Genomic DNA, 20957 nt, shown 5'->3' on the forward strand with positions numbered 1-20957 from the left:
AAGTGATAGGCTATAATCTTTACAAGATCAGATCACCAGGTCTTTTCTGTCCTGCGGAACAGCTGGTGGGTTTGAACCTCCGACCTTCTGGTTAGCAGCCAAGCGCTTAACCATTGCACCACCAAGGCTCCTCTATAAAGATTACAGCCTAGAATATCCTACGGGACAGTTCTACTCTGTCATATCAACTCGATGGCGCCCACCAACGATAGGAATTAAGGATTCTTGGCTTACACAAATGGTTAAGCACTGGACTACTAACCAAAAGGTTGGTGGTTTGAACTCACCCAGAGGCACTTCAGAAGAAAGGCCTGGCAATCTACTTCCAAAAGGTCACAGCCATGAAAACCCTGTGAAGCACAGTTCTACTTTGAAACACATGAGGGAGGCTTTGGTTTTTTTGTTTTTGGTTTAATAGGAATTAACCAGTTCTGACAGGAAAAAAAGGAGGGACGCTTTTTCAAAATAAACATTCTATTGGATGGTTCAGTGATGAATATAAAAGATGACTCAAGCTGTGATAAAAATCTTGGTTACATCAGCATTTTAGTGAAAAACAGTGCAGCTTACCAGATAACAAACAGGCTTGTACCTTTGCAATACCTTACCTTCAAGTTTCCTGGACATACATAAGTATGTTCTGTCAGGCCCCAAGGTGACCTTCGTATTCTACAGCGTCTCTTTCACCTTTGCTGCTATTTGCAGAGGCTATCAGGGTACCTAGGGTTATCTTTATTCTGGGCTGAAGACAGCCTCTCCATTCTCAAGTGGAGAATGTGGGGGAGGTTCTCTGTGCAGGACTGTGGTTATAACTTGATCCTATTTACCAAAAAGTACCTCTCGGAGATAGTGAGTTTGACATAAGTCTTGATGAAACAGGGATATCTACATGTATTGCTTAGTCCAAAGCTCATGAAGTTGGTTTGTTGAGAAAACTAAAATGGGTTTAGGGGGGGTGCAACCCTGGGCTCTGAAACCTTGCACAACAGTCATTCTACTATTTTCCAAGGTTACCATCTATCTTGCCCAAAGCCACTTACCTTTGGAATGATTGGTTTAAGGGAGCTTCAACCTTTGTTCTTTAGATTCAGTAGCTTAAAGGGGAAGTCAGCAACTTTTTCTTTTTGAGTCAGTTATCAGGGCATATGTTATTGAGAGACAGTGAGGTGCCTAATATCTCAGTCTGGTCTCTCCTCTAGTCTAAGGTAACCACTCCCTTTGATGCCCCTGGAAATCCAGATTCAGATAAGTTCTGTGGCTATTAGGAAGCAAATAAGATAGGTGGTACAACTTTTGAAAGAAAGCTGAAGCAAGAGTTAGGAGTCAGGAAGAGATGGAAGGAAGATGGCTGAGGCAGGTCAGAAGACCCTGGCAATCTGCTTCTGTAAGGTCAAAGCCTTGAAAACCCTGTGGAGCAGTTCTACTCTATACACATGGGGGAGGCCATGAGTCAGAATCAACTCAAAGGCACCTAACAACAACAACTTACACGGTATTTTTCCCAGGGAAAGGATCCTGATGTTGAAAGCAGGAGACCCAGGCTCTGGCACTGGCCCTGCTATAATTAGCTCTATGATCTTAGACAAATCATTTCTTCTCCCTGCTGACTCAGTCCCCTCCATCATTAAACTGAGCCCAAAATAAACATCCTAGAAAATTAGGAAGATCAAATGAGGTAATGTACGTGAAGGCCCTATGAAAACTAAACAAATGTATATTTGAAGTACTTTGAAAGAGCCAACTATGGAAAATAATGGTGGGATGTGTGTGTGGGCATGAAGAGTGTTCTGTAGATAGCTCACACTAACTCTCCGAGTTTCCCGGCCGAACGTGTTTGTCTTCATTTATTTTTTGCAGGTGATTGAGTTTCATTCATTGTCCTTTGTACTGGGATTAATTTCAGTTTGATTCATTTTTTTCTATTGGCTCAGCACTTCTTTATTTTAGCATCAAGTTTTATACTAATTACAGTTGCTGCTCTTTGAGATTATTTAACATTCATTCATTCCACATTCCACAAATTTTTATTAGGTGCTTACTGTATGTGACTTTTACTACATACATTGCTAAAAAATCTGTAGCCATTATTTTCTTAAAATGTATTATGTGACTATTATTGCTTTAATATTTTGACAACCTTGACTCCCTTGGAAAAATATCTCACCCTCATTATTCTTAGGAGGGGCTTTAAATATTAACAAAAGTTACCATCTTTCCTAAAGAAAATGCTTAGCCATGCTATTTTTAATGGTCCAAATTCATGTTTTTTGCAGTTGGAATAACTCAGTAATGATTATATTAAAATTTAATTAATAATATAAAATTCATAATATTAAAATAGCTTTATATTCATAATTCATAATATTAAAAATTCATAATAATTTGAAAATACAATAATTAAAAAGAAAACAGGAGGAAATTTTTCTGTTTCTTCGATTTTGTTGTCAATTATTTTATTTTGAAGTTTCAGAGAAGAAGAAACCAAAGGTCTCAGAGGCTGGCCAGTGGTGGAGCTAGGATTTGAACTGGGGCTTCTCTTCTCACCTTCCTGTACTGTCCTGTATTCTGTAGCTCCCATTAGTTCAAAATTTTGAAGCTATAGGGAAAGACCTTTTGACAGGAACCACAGACATACAGTTTTAAATTATACTTTCTTTTGGCTGTCCTTGGTTATTAAAAGAACCAAATAGTTCTAGGCTGAGGGTATCATGTCCTACTTTCTAGCATGCTGAGGGGAAAATATCGATGTATGCCTGGAATTCAGGATCATTTTTTTTTTAGCAAGGTTATGGAGGACCTGTCAGAAAACCATGAAGTTGTCCAGGTGCCTAGCATAGCATGTGGCATTCACACAGTGTGTGGCATTTTTGTGTCACTCTCTGTGCCTCTTTCCTGGAACCAGCAAGGTTGGCATATTGTCCTCATTGGTGTCAGAAGGTAAATGAACCCCTTAGGGACCACCCCTACACTTGATAGTCTTGACATTGAGGATGGTGATCTTTACACCATGGCCAATGTTAGACTAAAATGTCAGAGATGTTGTGCTTGAAGGGCATTTAGTCCAGCACCCCCTTCACACCAGGAATAACTAAATGCTGCTGAAAGATGAGTGACTTCCATTAACAAATATAACAGAATAATGAGTGAATTATAGAACCGAAGAAATTTAACAATATAAATAGTAATAAGAGCTAACATTTCTCTTGCCAAATGTGTTGGGCACTGTTCTAGGTGCTTTGCATGTACTGTCTCATTTAAATCCTGTGAGGTAGGTACTGTTATCATCCCCATTTTAAAGGAGAGGAAACCAAGGGTAGGGAGGTTAGGTAACTTGCCTAGTTTCTACAGGTATGCCAAGACCAGACTGTCTGGCTCCAAGTTCTGTGTAATTACTGCCAGTTAGAGGTAGAGGATGGACTTAGAGACCATTCCATCCAGTTTCTTTCTTTTTCTTTTTTTTAATTTCTATTATAGATGACAAAGCTGAAGCCCAAAAAGTAAGTGACTTGCTCAAGGCCTCAGTTAGTGGCAAAACTAGAATTAGAACTAAGTCCTTCAGCCTTCTAATTCCTGGTCATTTCCAGGACATCATGCAAATTACCTCATGTTCCTTTGAAACATACTTTCGCACCTGAGACCAGAAGCTGATTGAACAGGCTGGGAAAATACAAGCAGTATGTAACAGATAGAAGGCTCCTGGGGGGCACAAACAGTTTACACTCGACCATTAACTGAAATGTTGGCAGTTTGAGGCCACCCAGTGGCGCTGCAGAAGACAGGCCTGGTGATCTGCCAAGAGAACCTTAGGGAGCACACATGGGGTTGCCATGAGTCAGATTTGACTAGAGAGCAACAGGTTTGTTTGTTTGCTTAGGTAACAGACTTGGCAGAAAAGATGCCAAGGGATAGTAGACAGAGAAAGCCATGCGACAATGTGCCAAGGTGCCAGGAAAACTCTAACAGGCAGTCTGAGAGCCATGGTTTTGATTACGTCTTCATCTGCCTTACCAACTGGGGTGTCACCACAGAATTGATCAGTACCACATTCAATTCCATCTCCATTTTTCCCTTTCAGGAAGTTATATATATCAGTAAAAGCAAGTTTAGATAAATCATTTTTATTTATCTGTTTCCTTTGACCCACTACCATTATTTTTTCCTTTTCTTCACTCTTAATCCATTTACTCCAATTATTTGCTTAAATTCAAGTCTATATGCATGTATTTAATAACTCCAAGGAACCGTGGTTGGCACTTGGAAGAAGGATTAATGAGACAGCTCCTGCCTTCAGATGACCTATAACCTCTAGTAGGAGAGATATGTATAGAAATAGGAATAATAAAAAACAGTATAACTTTAATTGTCAATTAATCAGGACGGATAATAAAAAATGTAGACCACATGAACTTACACGACCCTGGGATCAGAAGAACTAGATGGTGCTCAGCTACTACCTCCTACTGCTCTGACTGGGATCACAACAGAGGGTCCCAGGCAGAGAGGGAGAAAAATGCAGAGCAAAAAATCAAATTCACAAAAAAGACCATACTTACTGGCCTGACAGAGACTGGAGATACTCCGAAACTATGGTCTAAGACACCCTTCTGACCTGGGACTGAAGCCAGTCCTGGAGACCACCTTCCAGCCAAACAATAGATAAGCCCATAAAATTAACAATATCTGAGAGGAACATGCTCCTTAGAAAAATCAATTATATGAGACCTGAAGGGCAATATTTGCCCAAAAGCAAAGATGAAAAGGCAGGAAGGGGTAGAAAATCAGGATGAAAGGAAATGAGGAACCCAGAGTGGAAATGGGGAGAGTGCTGACTCACTGTGGGGAATGAAGCCAAAGCCTTGAAACACTTTTATGTCTGAACTATCGAATGGGAATGTAATTTGCTCTGTATCACCAAATGCACACACACGCACAAAAGTAATAATATGATTCAATTTTTATAAAAATATATATGACTGTATGTATATATTTGTGTAAAGAGCCTTGGTGGCTTAGCAGTTAAAGGGAGTGGCTGCTAACCTAAAGTAGCTGGCAGTCTGCTTCTGTAAAGATTTATAGCTTTGGAAACCTCATGGGGCAGTTCTACTCTGTCCTACAGAGCTGTTATGAGTTGGAATCAACTTGAAGGCAATGGGTTTATGTGTTTGTGTATACGTAGAAAAAATTGGACACTGAACACACTGCTAGCCGTAGTTACTTCTGGATGTGGGATTAGGGAGTAAGGAAAGAGGATGGCTTTCATTTTTAACTTTATGGCTTTCTGTATTGTTTGAATGTTTTGCCATAAACACGCATTATTATTATTATTTTTAACATGCATTATTTTTGCAATTAAAAAAAGTAAAACCTGTACACCAATGTTCATTGCAGCACTTCTGCCAATAGCTAAATTGTGGAAACAATAAAAATGTCCGTCAACAGATGATTGGATAAACAAAGTGTGGTGTATACATACAATGGAATACTACTCAGCTATAAAGAGGAATGAAGTCCTGATGCATGCCACAACGTGGATGAACATTGAAAACATTGTGCTGATTGAAATAAGTCAGTTGCAGAAGGACACATTTTGTGTAATCTCATTTACATGATGCAAGCAAGTATATAGAAACCAATGATTATTAGTGGATACCAAGGGTGGGAGGGAAGGAGAAGGGGGGAGCTTTTGCATGGGGGACAATGAGTTTATGTTAATGGTGGTGGAATAAATTGGAAAAGAATAGAACAGTTGCACAACTTGAAGAATGTAATCAACATCACTGAATTATATATGTAGAAATTGTTGAATTGGCATATGTTTGTTGTGCATGTTTTCACCACAATAAAAAAAAAAGACTATCCATGAAAAAAAGAGAATTGGTTTGAAACAGTTTCTGTCAGTGAGTTTATTGGCTTTATGCTGCCACTCTTTAGTTTCTCCAAAGTTCCAAAAATCTCAAAAGAAAAATATAAAGTTCAGTTGATCTGGATTTCACTATAAAGAATTTTGGTTTACTCCATAATTATATGGTGATGTTCAAAAGATCTTGGCTTTTACTAACCTCCTGGTTCTCTTAAAACATGTTCAGGGAACACTACTAGATTGCTCAGGGATTGCCTTCATGACTTCTGTGATTCATTCTTTTATTTATCTATTTTTGTATGAAAATATACACAACAAAACATACACACACACCAACTGAACACATTTTACACATACACTTCATTGACGTTGGTTACATGCTTCACGTTGTGTCGCCATTCCCCCTATCTCTATTACCATTAACTTAGGCACTCTGCCCCTTAAAGCTCTCCTGTGTGCTTTAGAGTTATTGTCATTTAAGGAGCCCTGGTGGTGCAGCCCTGGTGGTGCGGTGGTTAGGAGCTCCGGCTGCTAATCAAAAGGTCAGTAATTCGAATCCACCTGGTGCTGAATCTATGCAATGGGCTCGTTTGTTTTTTTTGGGAGTTTTTACAGTGGTGGAGTGGGTAAGCACTTGGCTGCTAACCGAAAAGTTTGGCAGTTTCAACCCATCAGAGGCTCCTGGAGAAAAGATTGCAGCCTTGGAAACCCTATGGGGCAATTCTACTCTGTCCTGTAGAGTCACTATGAGTTGGAATCGACTCAATGGCAATGGGTTTGGTTTTCGTTTGTCCGTTTAATTTCATATAGATATGTCTTTAAAAAGTGCGAAGTTCAAGGCAAACATTCTTTATTAAATCAGTTAAATTGTTGTTTAATTGTGATTCACTCTTCACTGGCAAATAAGTTAGAAGGTTCTGATCTATTTCAGCATCCCTACTATTTTATTGTCTTGTAAGAAGTACAGTCAGAATACTCCTTAGAAGCAAGGATGGTGAGACTTTGTCTCACTTACTTTGGACATGTTTTCAGGAGGGACCAGTGCCTGGAGAAGGACATCATGCCTGGTCAAGTAGAGGGTCAGAGGAAAAAAAGGAAGACCCTCAGTGAGATGGATTCACACAGTGGCTGCAACAATGGGCTCAAACACAGGAACAATTGTGAGGATGCCGCAGGACTGGGCAGTGTTTTGTTCTGTTGCACATGGGATCACCGAGTTGGAATTGACTCAAAGGCACCTAACAACAACAACAACAATTTTTCAGCAACAGTCACTTTGTTAATGTTAAGTAGTTTTAATTATACCTTTTTCTTTTAGCATAGACTATTTTCTAATGTTGAGTTTTTTTCAGTAAGAATTTTATATGTAATTAAGTGACTTAATGTACACAATATAGTAACATAAAGTTTCCCTCTGCTCACACTTTCAGGATATCTAGCACTATTTCCATTACTTACAATATTTTCTGAACCTCATTTGGGCCTAATTTTCCATGTATGAGAGTGTTCACATCAAATCAAGCTGTTTAAATAGGACCACAATATTACTCTCTGGGCATTTATAATTACATTTATTTAAACTCTTGCTAATCATTCACTAAAGTATAACTTTTTCAACTTAATGGTTAGAAAAAGTAAATAAGCTCTCTTGTAGGTTTTAGAATACCGATTTGTAGTCTACAAATCAATTTTTTACACGACTCATATCTAACATTGGTATTCAGACTATGGAAACTATGCCAATTCTTATGCACGAGCAGTTTTCATCATTTTTTTTTTCCAAATTTGATTTAAATCATCTATGAGAATACTAGTTTTGAAAACAGGGTGGAGAGGAGCGTGTTGTCTCGGGGGAGAACAGCCAGGAGTACATAGCAAGGTGTATATAAGTTTTTGTATGGGAGACTGACTTGGTTTGCAAACTTTCACTTAAAGCACACACACACACACACACACACACACACACACACACACACACACACACAAAACCATGATAAAAACCTCAAAAAAAAAATACTAGTTTTACTTTGTTTAATTGGTATTTCCTATATTTTACTAGAGATGTCTTAGGTTCTAATGTTAACTAATTTACTTAATTCTAAATGATATTTTCAAGGGCACATATACATGATATTTCCAAGGGCGCATATACATGATTCAACATTACTTTAATGGGACACAGAAGTTTTAGGGATATGAAAATTTAAGTCATGTTGTTGTTCTTGTTGTTAGTTGCCATCAACTCAGTTCTGACTCATAGCAATGCTGTGTACAACAGAACAAAACACTGCCCAGTCCTACGCTATCCTTACAATCATTGCTATGTTTGAGCCCATTTGTTGTAGACACTGTGTCAATCCATCTCACTGAGGGTCTTCCTCTTTTTCACTGACCCTCTACTTTACCAAGCATGATGTCCTTCTCCAGTCCCTCCTGAAAACATGTCCAAAGTATGTGAGATGAAATCTTACCATCCTTGCTTCTAAGGAGCATTCTGGCTGTACTTCTTCCAAGACATTTTGTTCATTCTTCTGGCAGTCCGTGGTATATTCAGTATTCTTTGCCAACACCATAATTCAAAGGCATCAGTTCTTCTTTCATCTTCCTTATTCATTATCCAGCTTATGAGTAGTTCAAAAATATCATGACTTGGGTCAGGCACACCGTAGTCCTCAAGGTGACATCTTTGCTTTTTAATACTTTAAAGAGGTCTTTTGCAGCAGATTTGCTCAATGCAATATGTCTTTGGATTTCTGACTGCTGCTTCCATGGGCATTGATTGTGGACCCAAGTAAAATGAAATCCTTGACAACGTCAGTCTTTTCTCCGTTTGTCATTATATTGCTTATTGGTCCAGTTGTGAGAATTTTTGTTTCTTTATGTTGAGGTGTAATGCATACTGAAGGCTGTACTCTTTGATCTTCATCCCTAAGTGCTTCAAGTCCTCTTCACTTTCAGCAAGCAAGGTTGTGTCATCTGCATGTTGCAGGTTGTTAATGAGCTTTCCTCCAATCCTGACTCTGCGTTCTTGTTCATATAGCCTAGCTTCTTGGGTTATTTGCTCAGCATACAGATTGAGTAAGTATGGTGAAAAGATACAGTCCTGATGCTTGCCTTTCCTGATTTTAAACCATGCAGTATCCCCTTGTTCTGTTCAAATGTTACCTCCTGGTCTATGTACACGTTCTGAAAACACGAGGTAGTGTCTGGAATTCCCATCCTTTGCAATGTTATCCATTATTTGTTATGATCCACAGAGTCAAATGCCTTTGCATAGTCAATAAAACACAGGTAAACATCTTTCTGGTAGTTTCTGCCTTCAGCCAAGATCCATCTGACATCGGTAATGATATCCCTTGTTCCATGTCCTCTTCTGAATCTGGCTTGAATTTCTGTTGGCTCCTGGTTGAACTGTCTTCAGCATAATTTTACTTGCATGTGATATTAATGAAGGAGCCCTCATGGCTCCTGGTTAAAGTGACCGATTGCTAACCAAAAAGTGGCAGTGGTTTGAAACCACTAGTGGCTCCTCGAGAGAAAGATGTGGCAGTCTGCTTCTGTAGAGATTTATAGCCTCAGATGCTCTATGGGGTTGCTATGAGTTGGAATCGGCTCGACGGCAGTGAGTTTGGTTTGGTTTGGGTGATATTAAAATTATTGTTCAATAATTTCTGCATTTTGCTGGATCACCTTTCTTTGGAATGGGCACAAATATGGATCTGTTCCAGTTGGTTGGCCAGGTAGCTGTCTTCCAAATTTCTTGGCATAGATGGGTAAGAACTTCCAGGGTTGCACCCATTTGCTGAAACATCTTAATTGGTATGCCATCAATTCCTGGAGCCTTGTTTTTCGCCCATGCCTTCAGTGCAGCTTGGACTTCTTCCTATTGGTTCTTGATGATTATATGCTACCTCCTGAAATGACTGAACATTGACCAATTCTTTTCAGTACAGTGTCTCTCTGTATTCCTCTCATCTTCTTTTGATGCTTTCTGCGTCGTTCAATATTTTGCCTGTAGAATCCTTCAATATTGCTTGAATTTTTCTTTAGTTCTTTCTGTTCGAGAAATGCTGAGCATGTTCTTGCCTTTTGGTTTTCTAATGCTAGGTCTTTGCACGTTTCATTACTTTGTCTTCTCGAGCTGCCCTTTGAAATCTTCTGTTCAATTCTTTTACTTCATCATTTCTTCCTTTCACTTTAGCTATTCTATGTTCAAGAACAAGTTTCAGAGTCTCTTCTGACATCCATTTTTGTCTTTTTTTTTTCTTTTCTGTCTTTTTAAAGGAACCCTAGTGGCGCAGTGGTTAAAAGCTATGGTTGCTAACCAAAAGGTCAGTAGTTCAAATCCACTAGCTACTCCTTGGAAACCGTATGGGGCAGTTCTACTCTGTCATATAGGGTCGATATGAGCTGGAATAAACTCGATTCGACTGGTTTGGTTTTTTTGTTTTGTTTGTTTGTTTGGTCTTTTTAATGACCTTTTTCTTTCTTTATGTGTTATGTCTTTTACGTCATCCCACAACTCATCTGGTCTTCAGTCATTAGTGTTCAATGAGTCAAATCTATTCTTGAGATGATCTCAAGACGGGATGATTCAGGTGGGATATACTTAAGGTCGATACTTTGGCTCTCATGGACTTGTTTTAATTTTCTCCAGCTTCAATTTCAACGGGCCTATATGAGCAACTGATGGTCTGTTCTGCAATTGCCCCCGGCCTTGTTTTTACTAATGATATTGAGCTCCCCCATCGTCTCTTTCCACAGATGTAGTCCATTTGATTCCTGTGTACTTCATCCAGCAAGGTCCACGTGTGTAGTCATGCTTTCTGTTGTTGAAAAAAGGTATTTCCAATGAATAAGTAATTGGTCTTGAAAAATTCTGACATGATTTCTGGTGTCATTTCAATCACCAAGGCCATATTTTCCAACTACCGATCCTTCTTTTTTGTTTCCAACTTTTGAATTCCAATCACCAGTAATTATCAATGCATCTTGATTGCATGTTTGATCGATTTCAAAACTGAAGAAGTTGGTAAAAAAATCTTCAATTTCTTCATCTTGGGCATTAGTGGTTGGTCGGTAAAATTCCAATCACCGGTAATTAGCAATGCATCTTGATTGCATGTTTGATCGATTTCAAAACTGAAGAATTTGGTAAAAAATCAATTTCTTCATCTTGGGCATTAATGGTTGGTCAGTAAATTTGAAGAATTAACTGGTCTTCCTTGTAGGCGTATGGCTATTATCCTTCCACTGACAGCGTTCTACTTCAGTATAAAACTTGTAATGTTCTTTTCAAGATGAGTGTTGATGCCATTCCTCTTCAACTTGCCGTACCCGGCATAGTAAACCACATGATTGTCCTGTTCAAAATGGCCAATACCAGACCATTTCAGGTCACTAATGTCTAGGATATTGATCTTCAAGTGTTCCATTTCATTTTTGATGACTTTCAATTTTCCTAGATTCATACTTCATACATTCCACATTCTGATTATTAATGGATGTTTGCAGTTGTTTCTTTTCATTTTGAATAGTGACACATCAGCAAACGAAGGTACGAAATGCTTTACTCTATCCACATCATTTAGGTTGACTCTCCTTTGAGAAGGCAGCTCCTCCCCAGTTGTTTTTTGAGTGCCTTCCAACCTAAGGGGCTCATCTACCGGCATTATGTCAGACAATGTTTCACTGCTATCCATAGGGTTTTCACTGGCCAGTTTTTTCAGAAGTAGATCGCTAGGTCCTTCTTCCTAGTCTGTCTTAGTCTGGAAGCTCCGCTGAAACCTGTCTACCATGGGTGACCCTGCTGGTATTTGAAATACTGGTGGCATAACTTCCAGCATCACAGCAACAAGCAAGACACCATAGTATGACAAACTGACAGAGGAGTGGTGGATTAAAATCATAGTGCCAATGAAAAAACCCATGGTTAACATATGAGTCACAGGATAAATGGTTCATAGATTTTGTGAACAAGTAAAACATGTAGATGGTTTCAGTCTTATTAAATAGGCAAAATGAAGTCATCTATCTCTTAGGTCAGCATCAACACAAGTGGCTGACATGGGTTTTGAGTCTGTAAATTGTTCTTTTTCATTGAAGCTAATAGCTGATTCATATTATTAAGCCTTTCTGGCTTGGATTCATGCAGATCCAATTTGAATTTTGGCTGTGACACTTAACAGTTGTATAGCCTTGGGCAAAATATCTCTGGGCCTCAGTTTCATCAACTCTAAAATGGGTATAATAACAACTCCCTGACAAAGTTGATATGAGAATTAAATGAAATAATATAGGAAAGGTACCTAGTACAGTTTCTAACACTGCAGTAGGTGTGCAGTAGAACATTTCTCTTCTTATAATAATTATTAAGAATAGTATGGTGTCTGTGGAAGGGCTGACTCATTAGGGGGAGAGCAAGTGGGAGTACGGAGTAAGGTGTATATAAACTTATACGTGACAGTTTGACTTGATTTGTAAACGTTCACTTGAAGCTCAATAAAAGTTAATAAAAAAAAAAGAACAGTATGGTGTCTAAAAATTATCTATCCTCAATCCTCTGCTTTTCTTTAAGAATTAAGACCATTCTGTGTTCTTTCTCTTCCCCTCTTCTGTGTTCTTTTTTTGGTGTGTGTGTGTGGGAGCTGAGAGAGATAGTGGATAGTAGAAAAATAATACTTTTTTTTTAACCTTTTTTTTTTTTTTCTGTCCTTTATTGACAGAAAAGTTTAGCTTAGTTTTTTAGCTACAAGATTTAGCAAAAATTAATTTTGGTATGTTATTCCCTTTCAACTCAATTTCTCTATTTTAACAAGAATGGTAAGAAAATTCCTTTATTTTTTCAAGAAAATAAAATTTCAGATGACCCTTGAAGATTTTGCTTCTATCTAACCAAAACAAGCTAAAAAGGCTCCTGCTAGTATTTTCATCTGAAAATATTACACTTAAACTTCACAATATTGGTAGGGAAGAAGAGTGTTAAAAAGGACATTTGATCTAAACACAAAGCCTTCTTGATGTCCAAGAAAGCAGTTGCAGCAGCCTGTTGGCAAAGGAGGCTTAGCTATTAATCACGTGAATGGTGACTTTTTCACAGCTGTTTTTGCAGTTTTCACACTAAATTTTGTTAAGAATTTCAACAGAGCCTTTAAGAAGATTACTACATGAAGATGGTTTTATTTTCTTTCATTTTTAAATATAAAATATCTCTTTATTGTCTTATTTTATTTTTAATATGGAATTTGACATAATACACAATAGAAAGAGTAACATAATGAACCCCTATGTATACATCACCTGGCTTTAAAAACTGTCAACATTTCTTAGCAATATATATATACATAATATATATATTTTAAACTAAGGCCTTCTTTTTGTCTTGGCTCTTTTTTTTAAATTTTACCGAGGTAAAATATATATAATGAAAAGTTTTACATTTTAGTCATTTTTAAGTGTACAATTAAGTAGTGTTAATGTTCTGAAACTATCACCACTATTTCCAAGTTTTTCATCACCCCAAACAGAAACTCAGTACCTCTTAAGCAATAACTCCCCATTCCCCCTTCCTCCCAGCCCCCGATAACCACTTTTATCTCTGTGCATTTGCCTATTCTAGATATTTCATGTAAGTGGGATCACGCAATATTTGTCCTTTTGTGTCCTACTTATTTCACTCAGCATAATGTCAAAATTGAGTTTTAATAGTAAAATTTTTCATAGAAAGTGGCTTGTACAACTGATTTGCATGCTCTGAAAAGACTATATGACGTTTATGCCAGGGTATGTGTTAGTGTGTGTGTGTCTGCAATCAAAAAAAAACAAAAAACAAGCACATTGCCGTCGAGTCAAACCTGACTCACAGCAACCCTGTAGGACAAAGTAGAACTGCCCCATAGAGTTTCCAAGGAGCACCTGGTGGATTCTAACTGCTGACCTTCAGGTTAGCAGATGTAGCTCTTAGCCAGTACGCCACCAGGGTTTCCAAACTAGTGCAAGAGAAATTCAACTGCAGCTTTAAATCGTTTCTGGAACAGAGAAGATCCTCCTTAAACAGAAAATAATTCATTTAATTATTTATCAAATACCTAACGTAAGCCCAGCATTGTGTAAGCTTCTGAAGGGATGGCAACAAGAGTATTAAGACAAAGTTCCTCAAAAAGGTGGAAAAACAAGGAAGCAATGCAATTTCATCCTAGGCTTAGGAGCAAGTTGGCGAGACCTTGACCAAGATTAGGGTTTCCCGAACAGTTCTTGTCCTAAGAGCCTCTTTCACATATTAAGCAATCTCTTGAGCCCCTCAGGAATTTAACAAGTCATTTCATCACTTGTGTGTGGTATACAAAAAAGTATTGACATATAATTTATTTCATATAAGTACTTTTTTTTAAAGATTATATTGTGAGTTTTTTAAAAAGGAATTTTAAATATTTATATAATAAATTATGAATAAAGTGTCCATTACACAAAAACACAAGTATTAGTATTTTTCCCATTTAATAAATAATGCATGTTATTTAAGAAAGAATTTTTTGGCAAACTTTTAAATGACATATTGTGTTTGATTTTAGGACTAAATCTTATTAAAATGCAGAATGAAATTTACATATTTGGTGATGCATAGGTCTGGTAAACCTACTTCTTTTTGTATGGGAGATAATATTAGGTGAAACACAGAGGGAATTTTTTTTTTTTTTTTCTTTTCCCCATAAAACAAATGGACTGCTATAACGTAGTGAAGGATAGCCGGTATTCCAAACTCGGCCCTCCAGCACCCCGAGATAGCCTTGCTGCTTGTGCTGCAGAAGGCAAAATTTATACATCTGGAGGTTCAGAAGTAGGTAAGGACTTCTTAAGTATTTTTGTTTTGGGGAAGTGTTTTAAAGCCAGGTCATACTGAAGTAGACAATTGGTATTATTTGTCCAGATACTTTTTTTTTTTAATAACTTTTATTAAGCTTCAAATGAACGTTTACAAATCCAATCAGTCTGTCACATATAAGTTTACATATATCTCACTCCCTACTCCCACTTGCTCTCCCCCTCTTGAGTCAGCCCTTTCAGTCTCTCCTTTCTGGGAATTTTTTTTTTTAATGTTGTATATTTTAAGGTGATTAGAAAATACTGATTTCTCATTTACAGTGGGATATAAAGTTTCCTTTCAAAATAAAATTGTTAAAGAAAAATGTTTTAGTAAAAAATAGTGCATATGGTACTTGGATGGAAACCCTGGTGGCTTAGTGGTTAAGTGCTACAGCTGCTAACCAAAGGGTCGGCAGTTCAAATCCACCAGGCGCTCCTTGGAAACTCTATGGGGGCAGTTCTACTCTGTCCTATAGGGTCACTATGAGTCGGAATCGACTTGACAGCAATGGGTGATTTGGTATGGTACTTGGATATGCAACAACAACAACAACAAACAAAACTTTATGAAACATGATGGTAGGGCATTCAAGATGGATAAAAATTGCCTTTGCAATATTTTGTTTGAATTCTTTAAGTTTGCTTTAAAAAAAGGGCAAGTTTTAAATAAAGTTTAATGTTTTGTTTGTAAACCGACTATAGAAGAGAGATGATCTGGGGCAGTTTTGCCAGGTATTTCACAAATAATGCAAAGCCAGCAAGGACAGTCTTGATTCCCAAAATGTGAAAAGCCAAGCTAGATATAATAATCAATATTATTTCCCCTTTTAACATTTTTAAACATTGCTTTTCCTCCAAAAACTTCCTGAGAGGATCCAAATGAATTTTGAGATGATGTATGCAATTTACAGATGTGGTAAAAATCTTCTCGAGGTAAATTTGTAAAATTATTACCATTTTTATGCCCCTTGTTAACTGGTTATATTTCAGTACTCTTTATGTTTCATGTCTTTGAACAGTTTTTTATTCATTTTTTATTTTTTTTTATCACGGGTGTAAATCAATGGTTCTCAATGGAGGACAATTTTGCTTTTGAGGAGATATTTGGCAATGTTTAGAGACATTTTTGTTCGTCAGAACCCGGGATGGGGGTGTTAGAATGCTCCTGTCTTTTAGAGGGTAGAGGCTAGGGATCCTGCTAATGCCCTACAAAAGCAGCCGCCTACAACTAAAAATTATCTGGCCCAAAATGCCAACAGTGCCGAGGTTCACAAATCTTGTTATAAACAGTATATCTCTATGAAAAATAATGAATATTTGAATGGTCAAAACCATCGTGGAAGCTGGCATTATTCAGGGGAGTAATAAACTGAGTGAGTTACCATCTCATGAACAAACTCATCTCCCCCAGTCTCTGTGCTTGCTTACTCAGAGGCTGTCAAATGCTCCATCTTAAGGGGAGAATCCACAAATTTGAATTATTATGCCTATTTATTGATTTAAAAATAGATGAAAACATACACCTTTACTGACTTTACTAATGTGAATCCCTGGACACCTTTATGGACACCTGGGACTTTGCTGATCTGAGGGATCAGGACACAGCCCAGATAGGCCAGAGTCCATCTCTGGGATTTAAAAAAGTAAACTTGGGAGAGAGAAATCTTTCCTCTACAAAGGAAGGAATGGCATCAAGCCACAGGAGTAATGGAGATGAGAGACAGAGACAGAGGGCATTCTGAGGGGTTCCTGGTTCCAAGGTTCAGTCATTCTTGTGGTTTGGTTACAGAGTCAGAAAGTTGCTCCCTTTTGCTTACGCCAACCTGAATTAGGTTCTATCACTTGCAACCCAAAGAGTCCTAATACACCATTAATATTGGCAATATTTCAAAATTAACAATAATGCAATGAAATTTAAAGATAGAATTTTAAGATTGGCTCTTTGACTACAAGTTTAAGACAGAAATTCTAAACTACTCATTCAACAAACATTTATACGTAGCATGTACCAAATACTGTGCTAGGTGTTGGGAACCTAAAGACAAATAAAGAACAGTCTCTCTTTTCAAGAAACTCTCAGTCTAGGTAAGGAGATGGAAAAGTACCATATGGTGTGAGAAAGCAAGCACAAAATCTTTTTAATATCTGAGGACGGGAATAAGATGGTCTATAATTATCCATGAATATAGTTTTATATGAGGCTTATTTAAGTCAACACATGTTCTTTGACCAAAAACTAATCTGAAAGAATGCTTTTTCTGGGCTACAGGGTGGCACAGTAAGGAAGAGAGACTTCATTGCAACATAAAATATCAGTTTACTCTTTTCTCTGTTAAAGAAAGGACAAGAGAAGGGACAAGTGGGAAAAATGAGTTCACCTCAGGCTACCAGATCATTGCAAAATTTCTCTCTGGGGCTATAAGTCACTGGGTTACACAGTGTATTTCACTTTCTGGCTGATTTCAAGGGACCCCTTACACCATTTAGTTAGGTTCACGATTTAGAAATTTTAAGAAGAGGGAAGAAATTATTTGGAAAACACAATAATTTAAACACGTGATCCTTCAATTTAAAGCAATAAAATTTACCTCACTGTTGGAAAGTGCTAATTTTGTGTAAAAGGCAAAAGCTTATCTTGAATTAGAAGGAAATGAAAAACGTCTGAAAAGATAGCATTTTGTCAGCTAAGTTTGGGATTAATATTTACATTACTTAAGACCATTTTTATCCATCAACTTAAAACCTATCTTATAGGCAGTTCTTAAGGCTTTAAATATATCACCGAAATATATTTTAAATGAAAATTCTAACTTTTAACTTTTTGTCCAGGTAACCAAAAACTTTTTAGCAATTTAGAATATGTTTCCTTATAAAAAGGTTAAACATATATACATGTATTTGCATAGAAAACTTTAAAAGGAATATATAAGAAATCATTAACAGCCCCTTGGAGTTGGGACTGACAAGTTCGAGAGAGAAAGAGGGATTTAACTTTTTTACTTTGTATCCTTTGGGTACAATCTGATTTTTAAATAATTTACATGAGCATGTATTATTTTAAAGATTTTTAAAAAACTATATAAAAGGAGCATTTTTTCTAACTTATAGATGTATAATCTTAAGAGCTGTTAAATACCTGTAAGTTTTCTCCCCTGAAGTTCTTATTTTGTCAAATCAAAGTTTATTCACATATTAATAATATGTTCTATATACAACTCTATTCAAAAATATGCAAATAAACTTGAAAAAAATGCAATCTGTTCACTGCAAGGGCAGATATGACTAAAACCACAGCACAAGTCCACATGTATAATAATCCAGAAAGTTCAAAAAGAAAAGAGGAGTTAGCAGATCTTTTTACAAGTAAAAAATTTAGTTAATGGAGGAATTTTCCGTTTCTATACATTTTCTATTTCTGTATACTTAACATTTGGGTTTTTTTTTGGGTAACATTTGATTATTCAAAATTTAAACGATTTCTTCTAGCACATCCCCTATTAATAAAGTTTTTTTTTTCCATTTTCAAAATATAACAGGTGTTCAGAGTAATTTGCTTTCCCCAAGTAATCTATTTGACTTAAAAAATTATACCTGCTTCCAGTGACTGGCAGCTTCAATGTGAAGCTAAAACTCTTGCAAATTCCTAAAAGATTACTCTTTTTTAAAGTTCTTAAATAAAGATATTTAGCATTTACTTATGTGGTTCGTTTATAAATCCTGTGTTCACAACAGCTGCATTTGTCTCTATAACCTTGGGCGAGTTACTTAACGTTACTAAGCTTCAGCTTTTTCATCTTTAGAATGAGGATAATAATAGGACTTAGTCCCTAAGGTTGTCATGAGGATTAAATGTGAGAGTGCTTGCAAGTGCTTAATGTGGTCTGTGGCACGTAGTAAGCACTCAATAAATGTTAGCTACTATTTGGCTTGCATTTTCAGTATTGTTTTAATAATTTTAACATTTACCAATCTAAACTCTGGGTTTTGAAATATACTGTTTTAAAATACTAAGGCAAGTTTTTCCCAACTTTTATATTACTTGTTTAATTTTAACCACCAGAAAAATTAATTGCATATTTCCTGCAATGTAATACAAGTAAAACCAACTGGAAGTATATTTATTTCAATTCCTATATTTCATATGTATCAGTTAGGTAACATTATTTAGTTTACTATAGCTAAGTACCACTAAGAATAGCAATATTAACAACAAATACATATAGGAAATGATCTTGCCTTAACATGATTCTGAAACAGTTGCATGTTGACAGAGAAAGCTTTCACCAATTGCATTTGTAAAGTAGTGGCTTTCCACAAAATGAAAGTAAACTCATATTCTCACACTCTAATATATAATTGTGGGTTTTAAAATAGTCTGAAAGTATAAATGAAATCAACCAGATTAATATGTTGATAGCTTATATAAATAAAACACACACTGCTCTAAATATGAATTTTTGAATTTGATGGAACTTGTGCATTGACCTAAAATTAGTTGAGTTGATTTTAATGAAAAGAGGATTCTCTAAACCGAAGGTACATTTTTTATTTTTTCTAACTCATGCTGCTTATACTGTGAAGTTACAATAGGAAGCCAGCTGTACAGTACCTTGATGAGGTTGTGTCCCACAGCGTAGACAGCTGCTACCTTTCCCTTCTCTCCAGGGGCATGCATACCTGTGCCATACCCATGCCAAGCAACTAGATATGGGTTATGAATTGTAATCCAGTATTTGACCCGGTCCCCAAACGTCTGGAAACAGTATGTGGCATAGTCATTGAAGATATCTATGATGCTTTCATTTTTCCACCCTCCGTATTTTTCTTGTAATGCCAAAGGCAAATCCCAATGGTATAAAGTAACTATAGGTTCAATGTTTCTGAGTATTAGAGCATCCAGAAGAGTATTATAATACTGGAGACCTTTTGCATTGGCAACTGCTACTATTCCATCGGGGAAGAGCCTGGGCCAGGAAATTGAAAATTGATAAAAAGAAACTCCCAAAAAATCCAGGGCCGATAGGTCTTTTTCCAGAAAAATGTAGCTGTCACTGGAACCATTCGTGCTGTTGACGTTGTTCAGGTGTGTACGGAGGAACTGATCCCATATAGAGGGTCCTTTTCCATCCTTCTTCCCACTCCCTTCCACTTGAAATGCTCCAGTCCCAACACCCCAGAAAAAGTTTTTAGGAAAAGTGTCATAGAGAAACAGCTGACTTTCATTTACCGGACTAAAATGAGGATTTTTAGACCATATAGCTCTTCCGTCTCCAGAGAATCCAGTCACAGCCCGTAGAAGAATAAATGCTGACAGGATGACAGATCTTTGTAGTCCCCCGTTGGACATTGTTTTCCTGTAGCATGTGTTTCTCTCATCGGTGCTGAAGAAAATCCATTCATTCCCTGGAGATCCTGCCGAACAGCCTGGCTTCATTTGCCACTAACTGCTGGACTGTCTTATCAACGCTTCAGTAAAAGCTTGTGATTGTAAAGCTCTGTCAATGATTAGCTTGAACTGTGAGACTTGGGATGGGTCATGGAGAGCAACGTAATTTGAGGGAGGTGGCCCTATTACAGTCACCAACATGCTTAGTTCTCTCCCGTTATGAAGAAATTAGATGAAAATGCATCAGTGACAATAGTTTGAATGTGTAACTAAAACACATACAAGCAACAAATCCGAATGAATAAAAATGCCATCTTTTCTGTGGAGCATTCCATATTGACTCAAATCTTCTCTGAATGTTTTGAATAAGATACATACCTATTGCTACAGTTTTTGAGTAGTAATTTTATTATTTCATATTTCAGAAAAAATCTTTCTACGGGTACATTGCAATTTTATATACCAATAATAAAGAGTTAGAAATAATAAAATACTACTCTTCACAAAAATTATCACACATATAAGAATAATCTTAACAATAAGTATGTGACCTATATTGAGAAAATTATACAACTGTATTAATAGATTTGAAAGAACACTTGAATGATAAGTATAGCATTTTCTGGATGGAAATGCTAAGTATTTTCCAATTTAATATACATATTCTATACAGTCTTAACCAAAATTCTTAAATACCAAATTTTAGTTCAAAAATTATTGTGAAAATTCACTTAAGTAAATAGTCAATAATTACAAAAAACCAAAGTCTGAAAAAGAAAACAGTGAAAGCAAAAAGTACATTCAGATATTAAAACATAAGAAACCATGACAATTTAAATACCATGATTC

General features: G+C 36.8%; 1 protein-coding gene across 1 annotated transcript in view; it reads right to left on the reverse strand.

The window, feature by feature from the left end:
• The window catches only part of KLB (klotho beta), a 39101-nt gene extending 18945 nt beyond the window's left edge, over nt 1–20156 (reverse strand). The window contains exon 1 of the mRNA XM_003411396.4: nt 19332–20156. Coding sequence (XP_003411444.1) covers nt 19332–20156 — 825 coding nt within the window. The remainder of the gene's footprint in view (nt 1–19331) is intronic.
• Nucleotides 20157–20957: the final 801 nt, after the last annotated feature.

The sequence above is a fragment of the Loxodonta africana genome, chromosome 5, assembly GCF_030014295.1.
Source record: "Loxodonta africana isolate mLoxAfr1 chromosome 5, mLoxAfr1.hap2, whole genome shotgun sequence".
Classification (NCBI taxonomy): domain Eukaryota; kingdom Metazoa; phylum Chordata; class Mammalia; order Proboscidea; family Elephantidae; genus Loxodonta; species Loxodonta africana.